General features: G+C 43.8%; 1 protein-coding gene across 1 annotated transcript; it reads left to right on the forward strand.

Annotated features, from left to right (window-relative positions):
• Nucleotides 1–157: 157 nt before the first annotated feature.
• mylipb (myosin regulatory light chain interacting protein b) lies at nucleotides 158–27,557 on the forward strand. Its single transcript, XM_036935966.1, has 7 exons — nucleotides 158–385; nucleotides 643–833; nucleotides 16,550–16,735; nucleotides 17,378–17,575; nucleotides 19,854–20,018; nucleotides 22,777–23,173; nucleotides 25,582–27,557. Exons 1-7 carry the CDS (start codon nucleotides 299–301, stop codon nucleotides 25,762–25,764), a joined length of 1,407 nt encoding a protein of 468 aa, XP_036791861.1. The 5' UTR covers nucleotides 158–298; the 3' UTR covers nucleotides 25,765–27,557.
• Nucleotides 27,558–27,908: the final 351 nt, after the last annotated feature.

Genomic DNA, 27,908 nt, shown 5'->3' on the forward strand with positions numbered 1-27,908 from the left:
GCGGGTTTTGTATGAATGAACAGGTAACATGGTTAGAATGAACAATCCAGTAGGTGGCGACAAAAACCTTGTTTACGTCTGTGTGTTTACACTGATTGGTTGTTGAGAGGTTCGTTGAATGAAGGGGGCGGTGTTTCACTCTCCGAGCCATATAAAACCCCACGGTTGTATTTTTGGACACGTCCTGATCGGTCCATGGACGGTAAAGTTTGAATGTTTGTTTTTCCTGTAAAGTGTAAGTGCATCGATAGATTAAACTACTATAGGACAACTATTGCAAACATACAGATAAATAAAAATGCTTTGCCATATAACGCGACCGGACTCGATGGTGATGGAGGTGGATGTTGATTCGAAGGCTAATGGAGAGGACTGTTTACACAAGGTACCGTTACAGTTATTATCATTCAAGTCTATTTTATTCCATGTTCTTAGTATCTGTGTTGGGGTTGCAAATTAATGCAGTTTTAATCATTTTGGTTTCTGTAAATATTTTCAGAATTTGAATAAAAGTTAACGTGTACGTACACTTGTAACAATGTAACAACAGCGTAGTACATGTAACGTTGTATTTAACTACCTGTCTTGATGGGGCATTGACTTCTTTAGTGAAGTGTGTTGTTCTATTGTTTTGACACACAGGTCTGTCGGAAACTGGGAATAATAGAGGTGGATTACTTTGGGCTTCAGTTCTGTGGAAGCAAAGGGGAGAGTTTGTGGTTGAATCTCAGGAACAGGATCTCCCAACAGATGGATAACCTGTCTCCCTGCAGACTGAAGCTTAGAGTCAAGTTCTTTGTGGAACCCCATCTGACCCTGCAAGAACAGACACGGTATGTTTATTGTAGGGGACTTATTTGCAGTAAGGCACTCTGCCTATTGTAGCTAATGGTACTGCAAACATTAGATAGTAGTGTATTTTTTTTTAAATGCAATAAGATTAACAAATGTAGTGACAGATAAATCAGATCAGATAAAATTGAGTTAAACCCCACCCTATCAATCATTAAAACCCTGCTATTTCAGTCAACTTGTAGTTTTTCAGCCCATTTAGGATCAATAAATAATGTGACCTACTGGCTTCTCTCCCCATCTAGGGGAAGTTTGACCTCCCGTATGCAAACAGTGTCTGGTGACGCGTCTGCAGCGAGTTAGTTACCGTGCATTTCACTGTGTGTCCAGCAGGTTCTATCCCAAACCGACATGTCAATGTGCTCTATAGGCGTTGTAACAGTGTCTGGTGACGCGTCTGCAGCGAGTTAGTTACCGTGCATTTCACTGTGTGTCCAGCAGGTTCTATCCCAAAATCGACATGTCAATGTGCTCTATAGGCATTGTAACAGTGTATAACGTGACTCGGGGTGCATCCCAGAGGGCACCCTATTCTCTTTATAGTGCACTACGTTCCTATGGGTGCACTAGGGTTGTAACCCAATTTCTCTACCCTTATCCCAAAATGTGCACTTTGCACACTCCACCGTGCTGAGTGCTTATTGCTTTTTGAGGCCTGCTTAAAAAATAAATCACAGTTTCGATGATTTGGGATGAGCGCTGTAACAACACAGAATAAAACCATGAATTAAAGTCCCATGATGGTAGTGACTGCCCATTACTGCTGGTCCCTTATTAACCATCATGGATTCACAGTACTTTACTTTAATAACATATTTCAGTTGTTGTGTATGTTACATTTATTATATTTGATGACTTTATTATCTCATCTCTATAGAGCTCCTCCCTATGCTGTCTGACAAAATTCATATTTTAGTAGTTCTTCAAAGTAGGTAAGGCATACTTTTATGACTGCTGAATACCAACTATCAATTACTTAGATCATGTATTTTCAGGTAGAGATCCCTCACGAAGCGACAGCTGCTCGCTACATCCCATCAACACAACGCATTCTTTTGCCTCTTTTGAAGCAGGTGTGGAAAGAAAAAACCCTCACATACCGGACAAGTAGATGCTCAATGGATAATAGTCATTGTAGTTAATTACCACGTTTTGATGCACTAAACTATGTAGAATATCGGCTGGTTGGAAACTACAACTCCCTACCACATCGCACAGTTTAGTCTGGATCTGATTTATCTCTAGAGAAACTGTGGAATATGAGTATTGAGCTCACAAAAATAAAAAATGGAATTCAAATAAACTACAGTACTATACCTGCCAGCCAGGGTACTTGCAGCACTATACCAGCCAGCCAGGGTACCTACAGTACTATACCAGGGTAGCTGCAGCACTATACCAGCCAGCCAGGGTACCTACAGTACTATACCAGGGTACCTGCAGCACTATACCAGCCAGCCAGAGTACCTACAGTACTATACCAGCCAGCCAGGGTAACTACAGTACTATACCAGCCAGCCAGGGTACCTACAGTACTATACCAGGCTACCTACAGTACTATGCCAGCCAGGATACCTACAGTACTATGCCAGCCAGGATACCTACAGTACTATGCCAGCCAGGATACCTACAGTACTATGACAGGCAGGATACCTACAGTACTATGCCAGCCAGGATACCTACAGTACTATGCCAGGATACCTACAGTTCTATGCCAGGGTACCTACAGTACTATGCCAGGGTACCTACAGTACTATACCAGGGTACCTACAGTACTATGCCAGGGTACCTACAGTACTATGCCAGGGTACCTACAGTACTATGCCAGGGTACCTACAGTACTATACCAGGGTACCTACAGTACTATGCCAGGGTACCTACAGTACTATACCAGGGTACCTACAGTACTATGCCATGGTACCTACAGTACTATACCAGGGTACCTACAGTACTATGCCAGGGTACCTACAGTACTATGCCAGGGTACCTACAGTACTATGCCAGGGTACCTACAGTACTATGCCAGCCACCCAGGGTAATACTAGAGCCTAGTGTATTTTCTTCAATGACAAAATTATTTCCCCCAAAAAAGTAGCCTACTACTAGTAGGGCATAGCTTCAAATGACATGTCAATGTCAACCCAACATGTCAAGCCAGTTTGGTTTGCCCTGGGTAACCCTGACACCGTGTATCGACTGACAAGACAGAGGGCACTGTGTGCCATGAAGGGGAGTGGCCTGACTACCATCCACATCGCTCTGGCCATACACCACGCCCACTATAGTTTCTTCTAATGTGTGGAGCGATCAATAGAGCAGCAGAGTTACATTCAGGATGAGTCCTCAGGCTAGTTCAGGAGCCTACTGTATGTGACCGTTATTCAGGATGAGTCCTCAGGCTAGTTCAGGAGCCTACTGTATGTGACCGTTATTCAGGATGAGTCCTCAGGCTAGTTCAGGAGCCTACTGTATGTGACCGTTATTCAGGATGAGTCCTCAGGCTAGTTCAGGAACCTACTGTATGTGACCGTTATTCAGGATGAGTCCTCAGGCTAGTTCAGGAATCTACTGTATGTGACCGTTATTCAGGATGAGTCCTCAGGCTAGTTCAGGAATCTACTGTATGTGACCGTTATTCAGGATGAGTCCTCAGGCTAGTTCAGGAACCTACTGTATGTGACCGTTATTCAGGATGAGTCCTCAGGCTAGTTCAGGAACCTACTGTATGTGACCGTTATTCAGGATGAGTCCTCAGGCTAGTTCAGGAACCTACTGTATGTGACCGTTATTCAGGATGAGTCCTCAGGCTAGTTCAGGAATCTACTGTATGTGACTTTTATTCAGGATGTCCTCAGGCTAGTTCAGGAATCTACTGTATGTGACCGTTATTCAGGATGAGTCCTCGGGCTAGTTCAGGAATCTACTGTATGTGACCGTTATTCAGGATGAGTCCTCGGGCTAGTTCAGGAATCTACTGTATGTGACCGTTATTCAGGATGAGTCCTCAGGCTAGTTCAGGAATCTACTGTATGTGACCGTTATTCAGGATGAGTCCTCAGGCTAGTTCAGGAATCTACTGTATGTGACAGTTATTCAGGATGAGTCCTCAGGCTAGTTCAGGAACCTACTGTATGTGACAGTTATTCAGGATGAGTCCTCAGGCTAGTTCAGGAACCTACTGTATGTGACCGTTATTCAGGATGAGTCCTCAGGCTAGTTCAGGAACCTACTGTATGTGACCGTTATTCAGGATGAGTCCTCAGGCTAGTTCAGGAATCTACTGTATGTGACTTTTATTCAGGATGAGTCCTCAGGCTAGTTCAGGAATCTATTGTATGTGACCGTTATTCAGGATGAGTCCTCAGGCTAGTTCAGGAATCTACTGTATGTGACCGTTATTCAGGATGAGTCCTCAGGCTAGTTCAGGAACCTACTGTATGTGACCGTTATTCAGGATGAGTCCTCAGGCTAGTTCAGGAACCTACTGTATGTGACTTTTATTCAGGATGAGTCCTCAGGCTAGTTCAGGAATCTACTGTATGTGACCGTTATTCAGGATGAGTCCTCAGGCTAGTTCAGGAACCTACTGTATGTGACCGTTATTCAGGATGAGTCCTCAGGCTAGTTCAGGAACCTACTGTATGTGACTTTTATTCAGGATGAGTCCTCAGGCTAGTTCAGGAATCTACTGTATGTGACCGTTATTCAGGATGAGTCCTCAGGCTAGTTCAGGAATCTACTGTATGTGACCGTTATTCAGGATGAGTCCTCAGGCTAGTTCAGGAACCTACTGTATGTGACAGTTATTCAGGATGAGTCCTCAGGCTAGTTCAGGAATCTACTGTATGTGACCGTTATTCAGGATGAGTCCTCAGGCTAGTTCAGGAACCTACTGTATGTGACAGTTATTCAGGATGAGTCCTCAGGCTAGTTCAGGAATCTACTGTATGTGACCGTTATTCAGGATGAGTCCTCAGGCTAGTTCAGGAATCTACTGTATGTGACAGTTATTCAGGATGAGTCCTCAGGCTAGTTCAGGAATCTACTGTATGTGACAGTTATTCAGGATGAGTCCTCAGGCTAGTTCAGGAACCTACTGTATGTGACTTTTATTCAGGATGAGTCCTCAGTAGGGTTGCATGTTTTGGGGAATATTCAGAGGTGGAAACTTTCCGTGGGAATTAATGGGAATATATGGGATTTCACGGAAATATATCCTAATTAATATGAATACCATTTATATTTAGATGTGTTTTTTGCTTTGGATATACAGTGGGGCAAAAAAGTATTTAGTAAAAAAGTATTTGGATGCAACTTTATGGTAAAAACTCAACTCGTTATTTGACACCATAATTTGCAAATAAATTCATTAAAAATCCTACAATGTGATTTTCTGGATTTTTTTTCCTCATCTTGTCTGTCATAGTTGAAGTGTACCTATGATGAAAACAGGCCTCTCTCATCTTTTTAATTGGGAGAACTTGCACAATTGGTGGCTGACTAAATACTTTTTTGCCCCACTGTATTTACCATATCCTATGGAGACAGAAACATAAACCTTTTACCTCATCATAAGTAGACATCATTACAAATGAACAGGCAGTTAACCCACTGTTCCTAGGCCGTCATTGAAAATAAGAATTTGTTCTTAACTGACTTGCCTAGTTAAATAAAGGTAAAATAAATAAAAACATTCAACCACCCATCAGAGATGATTGCAATAGCCTGCTTTCTCTATGATTTGCTTGACCTTCACTTGAACTCTGCATCCAGCAAATGAGTAGATAAAGCATGTCTGGTTGGAGGGGTGTATGCTGGGAGAAGAACATTCAGAAATCTCTTCCAACACACATTGCCTGTGAGCATCAGAGGTGAACCAGTTTGCATACACAGCTTGAGCAAGACATTCATCAGCATTTCTCTGACTACGTTCCTCCATTGAGTTAAACAACGTCTGATTCCAGGAGGACCATGAGCTGTTGATAAGGTGTCTGATTCCAGGAGAACCATGAGCTGTTGATAAGGTGTCTGATTCCAGGAGAATCATGAGCTGTTAATAAGGTGTCTGATTCATAATGTTCTGCTCCAATAGAAGTAGAGGGACATTTCTCAGTTGCTCGTTGTGAGCGCTGAGGGAACGTTGTGCACTTGGTCAGATGATCCTGCATCATTGTTGCATTCTTCACATATGGTTTGGCACAGTATTTGTAAATGTACACAGATAAATGTTTTGACATGAAACAGGTTAATTAACAATCCTCGGTTAGCAGGCTCCAGCAAGCTAAAACCCACATGGTAGCAAAAACTAACTAGCAGAAATTGTTAACAAGTTAGAAATGATTTAAACACACTTTGCTGTAGGTTACTATTTACTAGTTAACAAAACAATAATGTATGTCATATAAAATATATTCACCCCACCCAGTATTGTAATCAAAACTTACCAGAAAGCATGTAGTCCTTGGCTCAGACAGTGTAGTAGTCTGGGCTCAATAGCATCTCAGTAGTGTGCAAGATCTTGAGAATCAGCTGTACCGAATGTGCTGTGCATGCAGAGGGTTGCAATTCCATTGAATTGGGGATAGTTTAACCAAAATATGCCACAATACCTAGATTTGCCCTTTGTGTATCCCACAAAAAAGGTTCACTGTTATAAGCTACCTTTTATTTTAAATTAATTTAAGCGAAATGACTTTGCAACTCTAGTCTTATGACTAGTTCAGGAGCCTGTATATATATATACTGTATAGGACTCTTATTTTATCTATCTGGTCTCTCCTCATCACTACAGTAGCTATATTGATTTTATCGGGAGGTATCTTATTCCATCCCTTTACTTAGATTTGTGTGTATTAGGTAGTTCTTGTGGAATTGTTAGATTGTTGATTGTTAGATAACACGGCCGACACGAGGCCTGTAGTAATAACACGGCCGACACGAGGCCTGTAGTAATAACACGGCCGACACGAGGCCTGTAGTAATAACACGGCCGACACGAGGCCTGTAGTAATAACACAGCTGACACGAGGCCTGTAGTAATAACACGGCTGACACGAGGCCTGTACGAATAACACGGCTGACACGAGGCCTGTACTAATAACACGGCCGACACGAGGCCTGTAGTAATAACAAGGCTGACACGAGGCCTGTAGTAATAACACAGCTGACACGAGGCCTGTACTAATTACACGGCCGACACGAGGCCTGTACTAATAACACGGCCGACACGAGGCCTGTACTAATAACACGGCCGACACGAGGCCTGTACTAATAACACGGCTGACACAAGGCCTGTACTAACAACACAGCTGACACGAGGCCTGTAGTAATAACACGGCCGACACGAGGCCTGTACTAATAACACGGCCGACACGAGGCCTGTACTAATAACACGGCCGACACGAGGCCTGTACTAATAACACGGCCGACACGAGGCCTGTGGTAATAACACGGCTGACACGAGGCCTTTGGTAATAACACAGCTGACACGAGGCCTGTAGTAATAACACAGCTGACACGGCATATCTGAAATGCTGAACTTCAGAAAAGACACATTGCATAACTGACAGGCGTGGGAAAGAATGTCTGAAACCTCAACATAACCAGTAAGGACAACTTCTCCGGCTAAACAAAGGATTGAGAAAGTCAATTTAATGGAAAATGACAAATGCTCTTAATCCTCTGTCATAGTGTAGCCTAAATCCTGTAATCTACGTGGAAATTCATATCATTTCTTAATGTACAGTAGGACTACGTAGATTACATTATTCATTCTCATAGCCTAACACGGGCAAATACACCTAATGTGAGCATGCAGGTTAATATGCAGGCCAATATGCAGGCCAATATGCAGGTTAATATGCAGGTTAATATGCAGTCTAATATGCAGGCCAATATGCAGGCCAATATGCAGGTTAATATGCAGTCTAATATGCAGGTTAATATGCAGGCCAATATGCAGGCTAATATGCAGGTTAATATGCAGGCCAATATGCAGGCTAATATGCAGGTTAATATGCAGGCCAATATGCAGGCCAATATGCAGGTTAATATGCAGGCCAATATGCAGGCCAATATGCAGGTTAATATGCAGGCCAATATGCAGGCCAATATGCAGGTTAATATGCAGGCCAATATGCAGGTTAATATGCAGGTTAATATGCAGGTTAATATGCAGGTTAATATGCAGGTTAATATGCAGTCTAATATGCAGGTTAATATGCAGTCTAATATGCAGGTTAATATGCAGGCCAATATGCAGGTTAATATGCAGTCTAATATGCAGGTTAATATGCAGGCCAATATGCAGGCCAATATGCAGGTTAATATGCAGGCCAATATGCAGGCCAATATGCAGGTTAATATGCAGGCCAATATGCAGGCCAATATGCAGGCCAATATGCAGGCTAATATGCAGGTTAATATGCAGTCTAATATGCAGGATAATCTGCAGGATAATCTGCAGGTTAATCTGCAGGCTAATATGCAGGCTAATCTGCAGGATAATCTGCAGGTTAATATGCAGGTTAATCTGCAGGCTAATCTGCAGGCTAATATGCAGGTTAATATGCAGTCTAATCTGCAGGCTAATCTGCAGGCTAATATGCAGGCTAATATGCAGGCTAATCTGCAGGATAATATGCAGGATAATCTGCAGGTTAATATGCAGTCTAATATGCAGGTTAATATGCAGGTTAATCTGCAGGCTAATCTGCAGGCTAATATGCAGGTTAATATGCAGTCTAATATGCAGTCTAATCTGCAGGCTAATCTGCAGGCTAATATGCAGGTTAATATGCAGTCTAATATGCAGGCTAATATGCAGGCTAATCTGCAGGCTAATATGCAGGCCAATATGCAGGCTAATCTGCAGGCTAATCTGCAGGCTAATATGCAGGCTAATATGCAGGCTAATATGCAGGCTAATATGCAGGCTAATCTGCAGGCTAATATGCAGGCTAATATGCAGGCTAATATGCAGGCTAATCTGCAGGCTAATATGCAGGCTAATATGCAGGCTAATCTGCAGGCTAATCTGCAGGCTAATATGCAGGCTAATCTGCAGGCTAATCTGCAGGCTAATCTGCAGGCTAATATGCAGGCTAATCTGCAGGCTAATATGCAGGCTAATCTGCAGGCTAATCTGCAGGATAATATGCAGGTTAATATGCAGGCCAATATGCAGGCTAATATGCAGGCTAATCTGCAGGCTAATATGCAGGCTAATCTGCAGGCTAATCTGCAGGATAATCTGCAGGATAATATGCAGGCTAATCTGCAGGATAATATGCAGGCTAATATGCAGGCTAATCTGCAGGCTAATATGCAGGCTAATCTGCAGGCTAATATGCAGGCTAATCTGCAGGCTAATCTGCAGGATAATATGCAGGCTAATCTGCAGGCCAATATGCAGGCTAATATGCAGGCTAATCTGCAGGCTAATCTGCAGGCTAATATGCAGGCTAATCTGCAGGCTAATCTGCAGGATAATATGCAGGCTAATCTGCAGGCTAATCTGCAGGCTAATCTGCAGGCTAATATGCAGGATAATATGCAGGATAATATGCAGGCTAATCTGCAGGATAATATGCAGGCTAATCTGCAGGCTAATCTGCAGGCTAATCTGCAGGCTAATATGCAGGCTAATCTGCAGGATAATATGCAGGCTAATCTGCAGGCTAATCTGCAGGCTAATATGCAGGCTAATCTGCAGGCTAATATGCAGGCTAATCTGCAGGCTAATCTGCAGGCTAATATGCAGGCTAATATGCAGTCTAATCTGCAGGCTAATCTGCAGGCTAATATGCAGGATAATCTGCAGGATAATATGCAGGCTAATCTGCAGGATAATATGCAGGCTAATATGCAGGCTAATCTGCAGGCTAATATGCAGGATAATCTGCAGGATAATATGCAGGCTAATATGCAGGCTAATCTGCAGGCTAATATGCAGGCTAATCTGCAGGCTAATCTGCAGGATAATCTGCAGGATAATATGCAGGCTAATCTGCAGGATAATATGCAGTCTAATATGCAGGCTAATATGCAGGCTAATATGCAGGCTAATATGCAGGTTAATATGCAGGCCAATATGCAGGCCAATATGCAGGTTAATATGCAGGCCAATATGCAGGCCAATATGCAGGTTAATATGCAGGCCAATATGCAGGCTAATATGCAGGCTAATCTGCAGGCTAATATGCAGGCTAATCTGCAGGCTAATCTGCAGGCTAATATGCAGGCTAATCTGCAGGCTAATATGCAGGCTAATCTGCAGGCTAATCTGCAGGCTAATATGCAGGCTAATATGCAGTCTAATATGCAGGCTAATCTGCAGGATAATCTGCAGGCTAATCTGCAGGATAATATGCAGGTTAATATGCAGGCCAATATGCAGGCTAATATGCAGGCTAATCTGCAGGCTAATCTGCAGGCTAATATGCAGGCTAATCTGCAGGCTAATCTGCAGGATAATCTGCAGGATAATATGCAGGCTAATCTGCAGGATAATATGCAGGCTAATATGCAGGCTAATCTGCAGGCTAATATGCAGGCTAATCTGCAGGCTAATATGCAGGCTAATCTGCAGGCTAATCTGCAGGATAATATGCAGGCTAATCTGCAGGCCAATATGCAGGCTAATATGCAGGCTAATCTGCAGGCTAATCTGCAGGCTAATATGCAGGCTAATCTGCAGGCTAATCTGCAGGATAATATGCAGGCTAATCTGCAGGCTAATCTGCAGGCTAATCTGCAGGCTAATATGCAGGATAATATGCAGGATAATATGCAGGCTAATCTGCAGGATAATATGCAGGCTAATATGCAGGCTAATCTGCAGGCTAATCTGCAGGCTAATATGCAGGCTAATCTGCAGGATAATATGCAGGCTAATCTGCAGGCTAATCTGCAGGCTAATATGCAGGCTAATCTGCAGGCTAATATGCAGGCTAATCTGCAGGCTAATCTGCAGGCTAATATGCAGGCTAATATGCAGTCTAATATGCAGGCTAATCTGCAGGCTAATATGCAGGATAATCTGCAGGATAATATGCAGGCTAATCTGCAGGATAATATGCAGGCTAATATGCAGGCTAATCTGCAGGCTAATATGCAGGCTAATATGCAGGATAATCTGCAGGATAATATGCAGGCTAATCTGCAGGATAATATGCAGTCTAATATGCAGGCTAATATGCAGGCTAATATGCAGGTTAATATGCAGGCCAATATGCAGGCCAATATGCAGGTTAATATGCAGGCCAATATGCAGGCCAATATGCAGGTTAATATGCAGGCCAATATGCAGGCTAATATGCAGGCTAATATGCAGGATAATATGCAGGCTAATCTGCAGGCTAATCTGCAGGCTAATATGCAGGCTAATCTGCAGGCTAATATGCAGGCTAATCTGCAGGCTAATCTGCAGGCTAATATGCAGGCTAATCTGCAGGCTAATCTGCAGGCTAATATGCAGGCTAATCTGCAGGCTAATCTGCAGGATAATATGCAGGCTAATCTGCAGGCTAATCTGCAGGCTAATCTGCAGGCTAATATGCAGGATAATATGCAGGATAATATGCAGGCTAATCTGCAGGATAATATGCAGGCTAATATGCAGGCTAATCTGCAGGCTAATCTGCAGGCTAATATGCAGGCTAATCTGCAGGATAATATGCAGGCTAATCTGCAGGCTAATCTGCAGGCTAATATGCAGGCTAATCTGCAGGCTAATATGCAGGCTAATCTGCAGGCTAATCTGCAGGCTAATCTGCAGGATAATATGCAGGCTAATCTGCAGGCTAATCTGCAGGCTAATATGCAGGCTAATCTGCAGGCTAATATGCAGGCTAATCTGCAGGCTAATCTGCAGGCTAATATGCAGGCTAATATGCAGTCTAATATGCAGGCTAATCTGCAGGCTAATATGCAGGATAATATGCAGTCTAATATGCAGGCTAATCTGCAGGATAATCTGCAGGCTAATCTGCAGGATAATATGCAGGTTAATATGCAGGCCAATATGCAGGCTAATATGCAGGCTAATCTGCAGGCTAATCTGCAGGCTAATATGCAGGCTAATCTGCAGGCTAATCTGCAGGATAATCTGCAGGATAATATGCAGGCTAATATGCAGGCTAATATGCAGGCCAATATGCAGGTTAATCTGCAGGCTAATATGCAGGTTAATATGCAGGTTAATCTGCAGGCTAATCTGCAAGCTAATATGTAGTTTAGGTGGCAAGATCAGAACGTGTCATGTTTTTTTTGTAACAATTGTTTATTTTTCTGTCACATTCACCAGATGGATGCCGTGAAATGTGTTAAGGATCAGCCATACTAGTACAAAATAGTTTTTTGGTGGGGGGGGGGGGGGGGGGGGGGGGGGGGGGGTTAGTGTTTTATTTATTTTTAATGTTTTCCTTGTCTACTAGATGGGCTAACACCATACTGGTGTGATCTCAGCCTTTGTGTGAGTAGGGTTGACACGAGGAAACACTGCAAACGATGGAACATGAACCATGTATCGCAGATAACAACAAAGTACAGGCTGTAGCCCAATAAGTATATATACATTTTAATGAATAATGTGGTAAATTTATAGTGCTACTAAATAACTCAGCCTTCAGATTATTCCAAAAGTAAAATAACACACCTTGGGAATCATGACTCCTAACAACAATGTTTGATTTGTTGAATCGATTCAACAGGAGGCTTATGTACGTAATCTCTAAGCACGTGCTCTGCTGGCCCTGAAAGAGTTGGGCAAACAAGAGAGGGAGAGGCCCTCGGTCTGTCAGCATTCCACATGCAGCTCCACACTCACTGACAATGAGAGCCATGCATCCTGCAGGCTTAGCATGCACAGTCCCCCACATCCAGCCACCCCCTTACCTCCTGGCTGGCTGAGAGTGAGAACACACGGTACTAGCCATTGTTAATCCAAGCAGGCATCCATCCTGTTGGCTACAGCTGAGAGCCCCACTAGCTAAACACCCACTGCTGTATCACATTGTACTGCAGACACGCTGTTTAAATAGGATGTTCTGCTGATATCAACTTGCAGGGCAGAGTTCACATAGCAACAGTTCCAGAGAGCATTCAGCACTTCATCTGTCCTACAGCTGAGCGGCACCATGGGAGAATGTGTTGTTGAGAGTTTCCATTTTAAAATTCATAATGAGTAAAAACCATTTTGTCAAAACAGCTGCTACAGTGTGTTGTCTTGTCTGTGACTGTCAGTCCTGTACCTACAGTGTCTTGTCTGTGACTGTCAGTCCTCTACCTACAGTGTCTTGTCTGTGACTGTCAGGCCTCTACCTACAGTGTCTTGTCTGTGACTGTCAGTCCTCTACCTATAGGTGTCTTGTCTGTGACTGTCAGTCCTCTACCTACAGTGTCTTGTCTGTGACTGTCAGTCCTCTACCTACAGTGTCTTGTCTGTGACTGTCAGGCCTCTACCTACAGTGTCTTGTCTGTGACTGTCAGGCCTCTACCTATAGGTGTCTTGTCTGTGACTGTCAGTCCTCTACCTATAGGTGTCTTGTCTGTGACTGTCAGTCCTCTACCTATAGGTGTCTTGTCTGTGACTGTCAGTCCTCTACCTATAGGTGTCTTGTCTGTGACTGTCAGTCCTCTACCTATAGGTGTCTTGTCTGTGACGATCAGTGCTCTGCCTACATTTTCTAACGGGAGCCTGTTAGTACTTGATAGGCTACATCTTTAGAACTAGAGCCATGAAACATACATGAATATACCTACTGTAGGCTGTAGATCCATGTACCCACTGTAGGCTATGTACTGTAGATTCATATACCCACTGTAGGCTACGTACTGTAGATTCATGTACCTGCTGTAAATTCAATGCAGCAGATATGTGGATATCTAGCCTAATCTCAGCACCCAGAACCAAATCAGCTACTGAATGTTAATGTTATGGCTGTAACGAGAGACCAGTGGATATGTGATGTTATACCAGAGACCAGTGGATATGTGATGTTATACCAGAGACCAGTGGATATGTGATGTTATACCAGAGACCAGTGGATATGTGATGTTATACCAGAGACCAGTGGATATGTGATGATATACCAGAGACCGGTGGATATGTGATGATATACCAGAGACCGGTGGATATGTGATGTTATACCAGAAACCAGTGGATATGTGATGTTATACTAGATGGCACTGTGATAAACTGCATCCAGTTTGCTGAGTAGAGTATTGGAAGCTATTTTGTAGATGACATCGCCGAAGTCGAGGATCGGTAGGATAGTCAGTTTTACTAGGGTAAGTTTGACGGCATGAGTGAAGAAGGCTTTGTTGCGGAATAGAAAGCCGACTCTAGATTTGATTTTAGATTGGAGATGTTTGATATGAGTCTGGAAGGAGAGTTTACAGTCTAGCCAGACACCTAGGTTTATAGATGTCCACATATTCTAGGTCGGAACCATCCAGGGTGGTGATGCTAGTCGGGCGTGCAGGTGCAGGCAGCGAACGGTTGAAAAGCATGCATTTGGTTTTACTAGTGTTTAAGAGCAGTTGGAGGCCACGGAAGGAGTGTTGTATGGCATTGAAGCTCGTTTGGAGGTTAGATAGCACAGTGTCCAAGGACGGGCCGGAAGTATACAGAATGGTGTTGTCTGCGTAGAGGTGGATCAGGGAATCGCCCGCAGCAAGAGCAACATCATTGATATATACAGAGAAAAGAGTCGGCCCGAGAATTGAACCCTGTGGCACCCCCATAGAGACTGCCAGAGGACCGGACAGCATGCCCTCCGATTTGACACACTGAACTCTGTCTGCAAAGTAATTGGTGAACCAGGCAAGGCAGTCATTAGAAAAACCGAGGCTACTGAGTCTGCCGATAAGAATATGGTGATTGACAGAGTCGAAAGCCTTGGCAAGGTCGATGAAGACGGCTGCACAGTACTGTCTTTTATCGATGGCGGTTATGAGGTCTGTAACAGTTTGGGTCCAGGGTGTCTCCCCCTTTGAAGAGGGGGATGACTGCGGCAGCTTTCCAATCCTTTGGGATCTCAGACGATATGAAAGAGAGGTTGAACAGGCTGGTAATAGGGTTTGCGACAATGGCGGCGGATAGTTTCAGAAATAGAGGGTCCAGATTGTGAAGCCCAGCTGATTTGTACGGGTCCAGGTTTTGCAGCTCTTTCAGAACATCTGCTATCTGGATTTGGGTAAAGGAGAACCTGGAGAGGCTTGGGTGAGTAGCTGCAGGGGGGCGAGGTTGGAGTAGCCAGGAGGAAGGCATGGCCAGCCGTTGAGAAATGCTTGTTGAAGTTTTCGATAATCATGGATTTATCGGTGGTGACCGTGTTACCTAGCCTCAGTGCAGTGGGCAGCTGGGAGGAGGTGCTCTTGTTCTCCATGGACTTTACAGTGTCCCAGAACTTTTTGGAGTTAGAGCTACAGGATGCAAATTTCTGCCTGAAGAAGCTGGCCTTTGCTTTCCTGACTGACTGCGTGTATTGGTTCCTGACTTCCCTGAACAGTTGCATATCGCGGGGACTATTTGATGCTATTGCAGTCCGCCACAGGATGTTTTTGTGCTGGTCGAGGGCAGTCAGGTCTGGAGTGAACCAAGGGCTATATCTGTTCTTAGTTCTGCATTTTTTGAACGGAGCATGCTTATCTAAAATGGTGAGGAAGTTACTTTTAAAGAATGACCAGGCATCCTCAACTGACGGGATGAGGTCAATATCCTTCCAAGATACCCGGGCCAGGTCGATTAGAAAGGCCTGCTCACAGAAGTGTTTTAGGGAGCGTTTGACAGTGATGAGGGGTGGTCGTTTGACTGCGGATCCGTAGCGGATACAGGCAATGAGGCAGTGATCGCTGAGATCCTGGTTGAAGACAGCGGAGGTGTATTTGGAGGGCCACTTGGTCAAGATGACGTCTATGAGGGTGCCCTTGTTTACAGATTTAGGGTTGTACCTGAAACAAGTGCGCCCCCGCACTGTTCTTCAACTCAAAAACTTAAGTATGCTTTGACATTTTCAGGTACACGGTTCAAGACTTTCATTATGACTTGCTTTTACACCTCCGACACTGTGCCATTACACCATTGTAGTATACATTGGAGTGAAGCACAGACTGAGTTTGTTAAGTTTAAGCAGGCTTCCTGTTTATCACATGGGACAGTCTGGGGTCGTGACCTGCCTGTACCAGCAATTCTGCTGCCCACATTCCTCACTGGAGCAATACATGGATAGCTGACCCTGTGGACAGAAAGGTCAAGCGCTCATAGCAGGCATGAGAGAACTGTCATTTTATAAAGAAGGCTATCTTCATTCCTATATTCAGTGCAACTTCCTGTTTTGAGGAGGCACAGAGGGCTGTTAAGCTGTATTCTTGTTCTTCCTCTTTTAGGACTATGTTGAAGATAACAACAAGAGGATTCTAATATCCCACAACTCTTTGCATAAATGAGGAAGAATTCTAGACAAAGGGACCAGTGATACTAGTTATTACGTTGTTCTAACCTGGGTATCTTCAACCTAGATTTAGGGCCCACAAAGAGGATTATCTTCGTTCCTCTTTTCAGTGCAATGTCCTCTTTTGACGAGGCAAAAATGTCGAATTAGTTTCCCCATTATCACTGCAGTTTTGTGAAGTTGTATTCTCGTTCTTCCTTATGTCCATCATATAACCCTTTACACATCCCTCTTTCCTCCAGACATATGTTCTTCCTGCACATAAAGGAGGAGCTGGACAGTGGCAGCCTGCAGATGGAGGCTGAGCAGGCCAAGGAGCTGTGTGCCCTCCTAGCCCAGGCTGAGTACGGAGACTACAACCAGAACACAGCCAAGTACTGCTCCAGCCAGATCTTCAGACAGGAGCCTGACCTGGCAACCATCAACAGGTCAGCACAGCAATGAGTAACTTGACTCCAAATCAAATCAAATCAAATTGTATTTGTCACATACACATGGTTAGCAGATGTTAATGCGAGTGTAGCGAAATGCATTCCATGTCTTACTGAGTACTTCTCTGTGCTGACTTGTAGAACTGCTATAGATACAAGATAATAAAAATATAACCTTTTTGATGTGTGAAGGCCATCTGAATAGCTGACTAAACCATGGTTTGGTCTTCTGTTATTGCCTTGATGTGGGAGGAGCCTAAACACTCCCAAATCAGCATATAAATAGGATTCACAACATCTGTCCCTAAAACACTAGGCTGCTGACTCAGCTAGCCCTGCAGCTATATACATTCACTACCGGGCACTAAAGTACAGTTCTCATTCCTCATGTGTTTAGTTTAGTTTTAGTACATTTTATTTCGTAGATCTTTTTTTTAAATATATATATAAATAATACATTTAAAAAACAATGGAGGGACAGAAAAATGAAAACCGAGCAGAGATTATTTGGTGGCAGCATTTAAAATAGAACGTAGAAAACATGTTTCATTGTATGGGTGGGCCCCCCTGGTGAGTGAACAGTATTACAACAGCAGAAAACGTAACTCCTCTGTCCCGTCCTGCCGTGTCCGTCTGCAGCATCCAGGAGAAGCACCGTGAGCTAGAGGGTCTGAGCCAGGCGTCAGCAGAGTACCAGGCCCTACAGCTGGTGTCCTCCCTGGAGAACTACGGGGTGGAGTGGCACTGGGCCAGGGACTCAGAGGGACAGAGGCTGGCCATAGGGGTCGGCCCTGAAGGGGTATCTATCTGTCAGGAGGACTTCACCCCCACCAACAGGTATATTCACTACACTGACCTGACTTCACCCCCACCAACAGGTATTAAACTAACCTGACTTCACCCCACCAACAGGTATTAAACTAACCTGACTTCACCCCACCAACAGGTATTAAACTAACCTGACTTCACCCCACCAACAGGTATTAAACTAACCTGACTTCACCCCACCAACAGGTATTAAACTAACCTGACTTCACCCCACCAACAGGTATTAAACTAACCTGACTTCACCCCCACCAACAGGTATTAAACTAACCTGACTTCACCCCACCAACAGGTATTAAACTAACCTGACTTCACCCCACCAACAGGTATTAAACTAACCTGACTTCACCCCACCAACAGGTATTAAACTAACCTGACTTCACCCCACCAACAGGTATTAAACTAACCTGACTTCACCCCACCAACAGGTATTAAACTAACCTGACTTCACCCCCACCAACAGGTATTAAACTAACCTGACTTCACCCCACCAACAGGTATTAAACTAACCTGACTTCACCCCACCAACAGGTATTAAACTAACCTGACTTCACCCCCACCAACAGGTATTAAACTAACCTGACTTCACCCCCACCAACAGGTATTAAACTAACCTGACTTCACCCCACCAACAGGTATTAAACTAACCTGACTTCACCCCCACCAACAGGTATTAAACTAACCTGACTTCACCCCACCAACAGGTATTAAACTAACCTGACTTCACCCCCACCAACAGGTATTAAACTAACCTGACTTCACCCCCACCAACAGGTATTAAACTAACCTGACTTCACCCCCACCAACAGGTATTAAACTAACCTGACTTCACCCCCACCAACAGGTATTAAACTAACCTGACTTCACCCCCACCAACAGGTATTAAACTAACCTGACTTCACCCCCACCAACAGGTATTAAACTAACCTGACTTCACCCCCACCAACAGGTATTAAACTAACCTGACTTCACCCCACCAACAGGTATTAAACTAACCTGACTTCACCCCCACCAACAGGTATTAAACTAACCTGACTTCACCCCCACCAACAGCTATTAAACTAACCTGACTTCACCCCCACCAACAGGTATTAAACTAACCTGACTTCACCCCCACCAACAGGTATTAAACTAACCTGACTTCACCCCCACCAACAGGTATTAAACTAACCTGACTTCACCCCCACCAACAGGTATTAAACTGACCTGACTTCACCCCCACCAACAGGTATTAAACTAACCTGACTTCACCCCCACCAACAGGTATTAAACTAACCTGACTTCACCCCCACCAACAGGTATTAAACTGACCTGACTTCACCCCCACCAACAGGTATTAAACTAACCTGACTTCACCCCCACCAACAGGTATTAAACTAACCTGACAGTGCTGTTTGCAAAACATGTTATTCGTTGATGCACTGAACAACAACAACAACAACAACAACAAAAACTAAAGTCGAGGTCGGCTGCCTGTCTTTTTCTACTGTGCAGTGTTTGTATCCAGATGTAGCAGAGTATAACACTGGCCGGTTATACAAACTCAGCATGCTTCTGTTAGAGTAGACACATTACTATGTGATCATGTAGTTCTGTCTACAGGTCTAGACACCGTTACTATGTGATTATGTAGTTCTATCTACAGGTCTAGACACCATTACTATGTGATTATGTAGTTCTATCTACAGGTCTAGACACCATTACTATGTGATTATGTAGTTCTATCTACAGGTCTAGACACCATTACTATGTGATTATGTAGTTCTATCTACAGGTCTAGACACCATTACTATGTGATTATGTAGTTCTATCTACAGGTCTAGACACCGTTACTATGTGATTATGTAGTTCTGTCTACAGGTCTAGACACCGTTACTATGTGATTATGTAGTTCTGTCTACAGGTCTAGACACCGTTACTATGTGATTATGTAGTTCTATATACAGGTCTAGACACCGTTACTATGTGATTATGTAGTTCTATCTACAGGTCTAGACACCGTTACTATGTGATTATGTAGTTCTGTCTACAGGTCTAGACACCGTTACTATGTGATTATGTAGTTCTGTCTATAGGTCTAGACACAGTTAATATGTGATTATGTAGTTCTATCTACAGGTCTAGACACCGTTAATATGTGATTATGTAGTTCTATCTACAGGTCTAGACACCGTTAATATGTGATTATGTAGTTATATCTACGTCTAGACACACAAGACAATGCTCTGCTGTTGGACATTTGATATGAAGTTATATAGAGCCTACAATGACTCTCTGTCCTCTGTTCTAGGATCATTTATCCCATCATCCAGATGGCCACCCAGTCAGGGAAGAATGTGTACATGACCATCACTAAGGACAGTGGTGAGGATGTGGCCCTGCTGTTTAAAATGACAAGCACCAGAGCTGCCAGCGGCCTGTACCGGGCCATCACAGAGACCCACGCCTTCTACAGGTCAGCAACTATGTAGCATGGCTCACATACCAACAACATGCCTTCTACAGGTCAGCAACCATGTAGCATGGTTTACATACCAACAACATGCCTTCTACAGGTCAGCAACCATGTAGCATGGTTTACACACCAACAACATGCCTTCTACAGGTCAGCAACCATGTAGCATGGCTCACATACCAACAACATGCCTTCTACAGGTCAGCAACCATGTAGCATGGCTTACACACCAACATCATGCCTTCTACAGGTCAGCAACCATGTAGCATGGCTTACACACCAACAACATGCCTTCTACAGGTCAGCAACCATGTAGCATGGCTCACATACCAACAACATGCCTTCTACAGGTCAGCAACCATGTAGCATGGTTTACACACCAACAACATGCCTTCTACAGGTCAGCAACCATGTAGCATGGCTCACATACCAACAACATGCCTTCTACAGGTCAGAAACCATGTAGCATGGTTTACATACCAACAACATGCCTTCTACAGGTCAGCAACCATGTAGCATGGCTCACATACCAACAACATGCCTTCTACAGGTCAGAAACCATGTAGCATGGTTTACACACCAACAACATGCCTTCTACAGGTCAGCAACCATGTAGCATGGCTCACATACCAACAACATGCCTTCTACAGGTCAGCAACCATGTAGCATGGCTCACATACCAACAACATGCCTTCTACAGGTCAGCAACCATGTAGCATGGCTCACATACCAACAACATGCCTTCTACAGGTCAGCAACCATGTAGCATGGTTTACACACCAACAACATGCCTTCTACAGGTCAGCAACCATGTAGCATGGCTCACATACCAACAACATGCCTTCTACAGGTCAGCAACCATGTAGCATAGTTTACACACCAACAACATGCCTTCTACAGGTCAGCAACCATGTAGCATGGCTCACATACCAACAACATGCCTTCTACAGGTCAGAAACCATGTAGCATGGTTTACATACCAACAACATGCCTTCTACAGGTCAGCAACCATGTAGCATGGCTCACATACCAACAACATGCCTTCTACAGGTCAGAAACCATGTAGCATGGTTTACACACCAACAACATGCCTTCTACAGGTCAGCAACCATGTAGCATGGCTCACATACCAACAACATGCCTTCTACAGGTCAGCAACCATGTAGCATGGCTCACATACCAACAACATGCCTTCTACAGGTCAGCAACCATGTAGCATGGCTCACATACCAACAACATGCCTTCTACAGGTCAGCAACCATGTAGCATGGTTTACACACCAACAACATGCCTTCTACAGGTCAGCAACCATGTAGCATGGCTCACATACCAACAACATGCCTTCTACAGGTCAGAAACCATGTAGCATGGTTTACATACCAACAACATGCCTTCTACAGGTCAGCAACCATGTAGCATGGCTCACATACCAACAACATGCCTTCTACAGGTCAGCAACCATGTAGCATGGCTCACATAGCAACATCATGCCTTCTACAGGTCAGCAACCATGTAGCATGGTTTACATACCAACAACATGCCTTCTACAGGTCAGCAACCATGTAGCATGGCTTATACACCAACAACATGCCTTCTACAGGTCAGCAACCATGTAGCATGGCTTACACACCAACAACATGCCTTCTACAGGTCAGCAACCATGTAGCATGGCTTACACACCAACATAATGCCTTCTACAGGTCAGCAACCATGTAGCATGTAGCATGGCTCACATACCAACAACATGCCTTCTACAGGTCAGCAACCATGTAGGATGGTTTACATACCAACAACATGCCTTCTACAGGTCAGCAACCATGTAGTATGGCTTACACACCAACAACATGCCTTCTACAGGTCAGCAACCATGTAGCATGGCTTACACACCAACAACATGCCTTCTACAGGTCAGCAACCATGTAGCATGGCTCACACACCAACATCATGCCTTCTACAGGTCAGAAACCATGTAGCATGGCTTACACACCAACAACATGCCTTCTACAGGTCAGCAACCATGTAGCATGGCTTACACACCAACATCATGCCTTCTACAGGTCAGCAACCATGTAGCATGGCTTACACACCAACATCATGCCTTCTACAGGTCAGCAACCATGTAGCATGGCTCACATACCAACAACATGCCTTCTACAGGTCAGCAACCATGTAGCATGGCTTATACACCAACAACATGCCTTCTACAGGTCAGCAACCATGTAGCATGGCTCACATACCAACAACATGCCTTCTACAGGTCAGCAACCATGTAGCATGGCTTATACACCAACAACATGCCTTCTACAGGTCAGCAACCATGTAGTATGGCTTACACACCAACAACATGCCTTCTACAGGTCAGCAACCATGTAGCATGTAGCATGGCTCACACACCAACAACATGCCTTCTACAGGTCAGCAACCATGTAGCATGTAGCATGGCTTACACACCAACAACATGCCTTCTACAGGTCAGCAACCATGTAGCATGTAGCATGGCTCACACACCAACAACATGCTCACACAGGGTGACATTTTCCTCTTGTAAAAACATCTCTGCTGTGAGCCAATGTAGAGTAAGACATTTTGAATATGCAGCACAGTATATGCTGTACATTTTCTGATAATTTTCATGAGTTGCTGCTAAGTTTAGTTTTAGTGTACGTGTGGAGTCACTCCAGTTTCACAGTGTAATAACATTTTATAATATTGATTTTAGTGTTTTTGGTCAATAACTGTGATCTTACTGGACCTTCAGGTGTGACACGGTGACGAACGACGTGATGATGCAGTACAGCCGTGACTTCAAGGGTCACCTGGCGTCTCTCTTCCTCAACGAGAACATCGACCTGGGCAAGAAGTATGTCTTCGACATCCGACGCACCTCCAAGGAAGTCTACGACCACTGCCGCAGGGCGCTCTACAACGCCGGCATGGCAGGGGACTGTGTGTCCGGCGAGCAGAGCCCGTCGCGGTCCCCTGGGGTGGGGGAAGGAGGCTGTGAGGGGTGCCAGAGGAGCCGGGTTCTGGAGGAGAAGCTGCAGCAGCTCCAGGATGCTCTGCTGTGTATGCTGTGCTGTGAAGAGGAGATGGACGCTGCCTTCTGCCCCTGTGGACACATGGTGTGCTGCCACAACTGTGCCGTCCAGCTAGAGGTAACCATAACGTCATGGTTTAAAATAAGTATATATATATACATACTCACTCACTCACTACCAGTCAAAAGTTTTAGAACACCTACTCATTCAAGGGTTTTTCTTTATTTTTACTATTTTCTACATAAGAGCGAAGCCATCAAAACTATGAAATAACACATATGGAATCATGGAGCAACCAAAAAAGTATTAAACAAATCAAAATATTTTATTCTTCAAATAGCCACCCTTCGCCTTGATGACAGCTTTGCACACTCTTGGTATTCTCTCAACCAGTTTAACCTGGAATGCTTTTCCAACAGTCTTGAAGCAGTTCCCACTCATGCTGAGCACTTGTCGGCTGCTTTTCTTTCACTCTGCGGTCTGACTCAACCCAAACTATCTCAATTTGGTTGAGGTCGTGTGATTGTGGAGGCCAGGTCAACTGATGCAGCACTCCATCACTCTCCTTCTTGGTCAAATAGCCCTTACACAGCCTGGAGGTGTGTTGGGTCATTGTGCTGTTGAAAAACAAATGATAGTTCCACTAAGCCCAAACCAGATGGGATGGCGTAACGCTACAGAATGCTGTGGTAGCCATGCTGGTTAAGTGTGCCTTGAATTCTAAATACATCACTGACAGTGTCACCAGCAAAACACCATAACACCACCTCTTCCATGCTTCACGGTGGGAACCACACATGCGGAGATCATCCGTTCACCTACTCTGTGTCTCACAAAGACACGGCGGTTGGAACCAAAAATCTCCAATTTGGACTGCAGCATCTCCCCTCCACGACCCCACACATGACGCAAGTTCACAGACAAAATTCAAACAATTTCAGACCAAATAAACATTTCTTAAAAGCATTGTTAACTAATGGGTAATGCAGTCAGAGACTTTAAAGGTGCTGCAGATGACAGTCCCCCCAGCTCTCTCTTTGCTGAAGCCATGAGTGCACGTTTCAGTGCCCAACAGGGCCCACAAAACATGCAGTTGTCTCCACCTGCAAAGTCCATGCACACACACTAGCATACTGTCCTACATGTGCTAATTAGAGTTGATTGATTTATGTTCCTCATGTTTTTGTTTTGTATCGATCTTATTTTATTCTTATTTATTGTTGTTTACCCCCCTTTTGGGGGGGGGGCATGGTTAAAAAAATGGGAGAAGACTAGTATTTTGTAGTTTAATTACAGTCCATAAGTATATATTTAAAAACAGATATTCACAAAGTTTGTGATGCATGACAGGTTGTTTCTTCATTTAAAACACATTAGGGTTTCAAATTCAATTAAGCTGTTTCATTTTAGGGGTTTAGTGAAGGCAGGTCATTTTTTAACCTTTAGCACAAGGGGAGTATACAGAATATTAAGACTACACAAGGGTTAAAGTAATGATGGATTGTCGTTTCTCTTTGCTAATTTGAGCTGTACTTGCCATAATTTGGACTTGGTATTTTACCAAATAGGCCTATCTTCTGTATACCACCCCTACCTTGCCACAACACAACTGAGTGGCTCAACCGCATTATGAAGGAAAGAAATTCCACAAAGGCACACCTGTTAATTGAAATGCGTTCCAGGTGACTACCTCATGAAGCTGTCTGAGAGAATACCAAGAGTGTGCAAAGCTGTCATACAAAGGGTGTATTTGAAGATTTTTTTTTATATTTGAAGAATCTCAAATATAAAATATATTTTATTTCATAGTTTGTTATTTCATAGTTTTCATATTTTTTATTCTACAATGTAGAAAATAGTAAAAATAAAGAAAAACCCTTGAATGAGTAGGTGTTCTAAAACTTTTGACTGGTTGTGTGTGTACAGTATATAATTGTTGATGTATTTTGTAGTCTGTATTGATAGATACAGTGAAGAAGTGATTAAAATGGAGGAGAAGGACAGAATGGAATGTGACTCAGTCGGGGTTTGAACCGCATTCTCCATGGGTTTTATGTGTTCCAGGGGTGGCAGCACTAAACACCAGTCCCTGTTACACCATAATGCCATGTTCTAGTATCTTCCACTGTGCTGAATGAACTTTGAAGCTCCAAGTTAAACTTTTAGAGAGGTCAGGGTGGTTGGCAGTTAATGAAAAGAGCTGGTACTGTTTTTTTTCCCTTTTTAAACAAATGAAGTGAACTGTTTGGTGAGGAGGAGTATGGTAGACGGGAGGAATGTTTGCAGAAACTATAGTTACCCTTCTTCCCATGGTTTATTGGCTGTCCTGAACCTTCTGTAGCCTGTAGGTCGTAGGTTAAATGCCTGTAGGGCAGTACTGTCAGCTACTCTGTGGACACCGTTAATCCAAGATTATCTTAACAATAAGTCTGTTTGATTCCTCACAAGTCACATCTATATACAGTGTTTTAATGTTAGATTAGCATATTATATTCTAATCAAATCTTTTGATCTCATCCCTTCAGGTGTGTCCGGTGTGTCGGTCAGAGGTAGACCATGTCCAACACATCTACCTGCCCACCTGTGCCAACCTGCTGTCCCTGGCAGTGAGCAGTGCTGCCCCCTTCAATATTCCCAGAGACCTGGCCACTCACCTCTGTTCCTCCAGAGAGTTCTACACCAGCACAGACCAGATCTGTCACACGTAGATTTACTTCCAAATAGCTATCATTGCTATCATTGCTAACGTTAGCTAGCTAAAAATCTGGAGGTCTCCCCTCAATCTTAGCTAGTTGGCTAACGTTAGCTAGCTAAAAATCTGGAGGTCTCCCCTCAATCTTAGCTAGCTGGCTAACGTTAGCTAGCTAAAATCCGGAGGTCTCCCCTCAATCTTAGCTAGCTGGCTAACGTTATACTGCATCTAAAGTTAATCCGGCGACATCAAAATGATGAAAAATGGTTTTCCTACTAATTATTTGCCGCCTTTAGAAATGTCATTGTGTTTTCAAGCCACAGTAATAAACTTTAGACTGAATATTCATCAGTCCCCAATGAGGATGCATTGAGTAGAATGTTCAGTTGGGCATCAGTCCTAAAACAAACCTTCAAAACAATATTGTGAAGCAACGTGCAAACCATAAATACCAGGGGTAGTGCTGTAGTAATATACCAGTAGTAGTGCTGTAGTAGTATACCAGGGGTAGTGCTGTAGTAGTATACCAGTAGTAGTGCTGTAGTAGTATACCAGTAGTAGTGCTGTAGTAGTTGTATACCAGGGGTAGTGCTGTAGTAGTTGTATACCAGGGGTAGTGCTGTAGTAGTTGTATACCAGTAGTAGTGCTGTAGTAGTTGTATACCAGGGGTAGTGCTGTAGTAGTTGTATACCAGGGGTAGTGCTGTAGTAGTTGTATACCAGGGGTAGTGCTGTAGTAGTTGTATACCAGGGGTAGTGCTGTAGTAGTATACCAGTAGTAGTGCTGTAGTAGTATACCAGTAGTAGTGCTGTAGTAGTTGTATACCAGTAGTAGTGCTGTAGTAGTATACCAGTAGTAGTGCTGTAGTAGTAGTATACCAGTAGTAGTGCTGTAGTAGTTGTATACCAGTAGTAGTGCTGTAGTAGTATACCAGGGGTAGTACTGTAGTAGGAATATACCAAGGGGTAGTATACCAGTAGTGTAGTAGTACTGCAGTATTGGTGTTGTAGTAGTAGTGTGCTACTGTATGAGGTGCTATATGACTGCAAACAGTATCATTCTGAACATTAATTTCTCTGGCAACAGCTCTGGTGGACATTCCTGCAGTCAGCATGCCAACTGCACGCTCCCTCAACTTGAGACATCTATGGTATTGTGTTGTGTGACAACTGCACATTTTAGAACAATCTTTTATTGTCCCCCCCAGCTCAAGGTGCACCTGTGTAAGGATTGTGCTGTTTAATCAACTTCTTGATATGCCAGCTTCTTGATTATCTTGGCACAGGGGAAATGCTCACTTACCAGGGATGTAAACAGATTTGTGCACAATTTGAGAGAAATAAGCTTTTTGTTCAGTATATGTATACTTTACACTCCATTGTATTTTGATATCTTTATCTCTGCCATATATAAACGGTATATACATGTGATGTCTCTGACCATAGTGTTGAAAAAGTCATTACATTAGACTAGAAGAGTGTACCAGACCAGGTAAATAGTCTTTATTTTATTATTATTTATCAGGGCCCATAGGGCTGTAATGAAGTAGTGCACTATATAGGGTGTCCGTTGGGATGGATGTTCCCACTGTCTTCCACAGATGAGTTACTCAATTTATCTTCTGGCCTGCAGCGAGTTCAAAAAATGTACCATACCAGGCCTGTTACCAGTCTACAGAAGTCACATTATTGCTTCTCATACCCCCCGGCATCCCACTGCTGGCTTGCTCAGATCTAAGCATGGTTGTCCCTGGATGCTGCTGGAAGTGGTGTTGGAGGGCCAGTAGGTGGCACCCTTTTCTCTGCTCTAAAAAAAAATATCCCAATGACCCAGGACAGTGTTTGGGGACATTGCCCTGTGTAGCGTGTCGTCTTTCGGATGAGACGTTAAACGGGTGTCCTGACTCTCTGTGGTCACTAAAGATCCCATGGCACTTATCACAAGAGTAGGGGTGTTAACCCTGGTGTCCTGACTTTCTGTGGTCACTAAAGATCCCATGGCACTTATCACAAGAGTAGGGGTGTTAACCCCGGTGTCCTGACTCTCTGTGGTCACTAAAGATCCCATGGCACTTATCACAAGAGTAGGGGTGTTAACCCTGGTGTCCTGGCTAAATTCCCAAATCTGGCCCTCAAACCATCACGGTCACCTAATCATGT

The sequence above is a fragment of the Oncorhynchus mykiss genome, chromosome 2 (assembly GCF_013265735.2).
Source record: "Oncorhynchus mykiss isolate Arlee chromosome 2, USDA_OmykA_1.1, whole genome shotgun sequence".
Classification (NCBI taxonomy): Eukaryota; Metazoa; Chordata; class Actinopteri; order Salmoniformes; family Salmonidae; genus Oncorhynchus; species Oncorhynchus mykiss.

Excerpts from the sequence above, each read along its gene's own strand:
- mylipb (XM_036935966.1), top strand. The coding sequence starts at position 299 with ATGCTTTGCCATATAACGCGACCGGACTCGATGGTGATGGAGGTGGAT. Across the intron at positions 17,576-19,853 it reads GACTTCACCCCCACCAACAG|GATCATTTATCCCATCATCC; the intron begins GTATATTCACTA and ends CCTCTGTTCTAG. Across the intron at positions 23,174-25,581 it reads ACTGTGCCGTCCAGCTAGAG|GTGTGTCCGGTGTGTCGGTC; the intron begins GTAACCATAACG and ends TCATCCCTTCAG.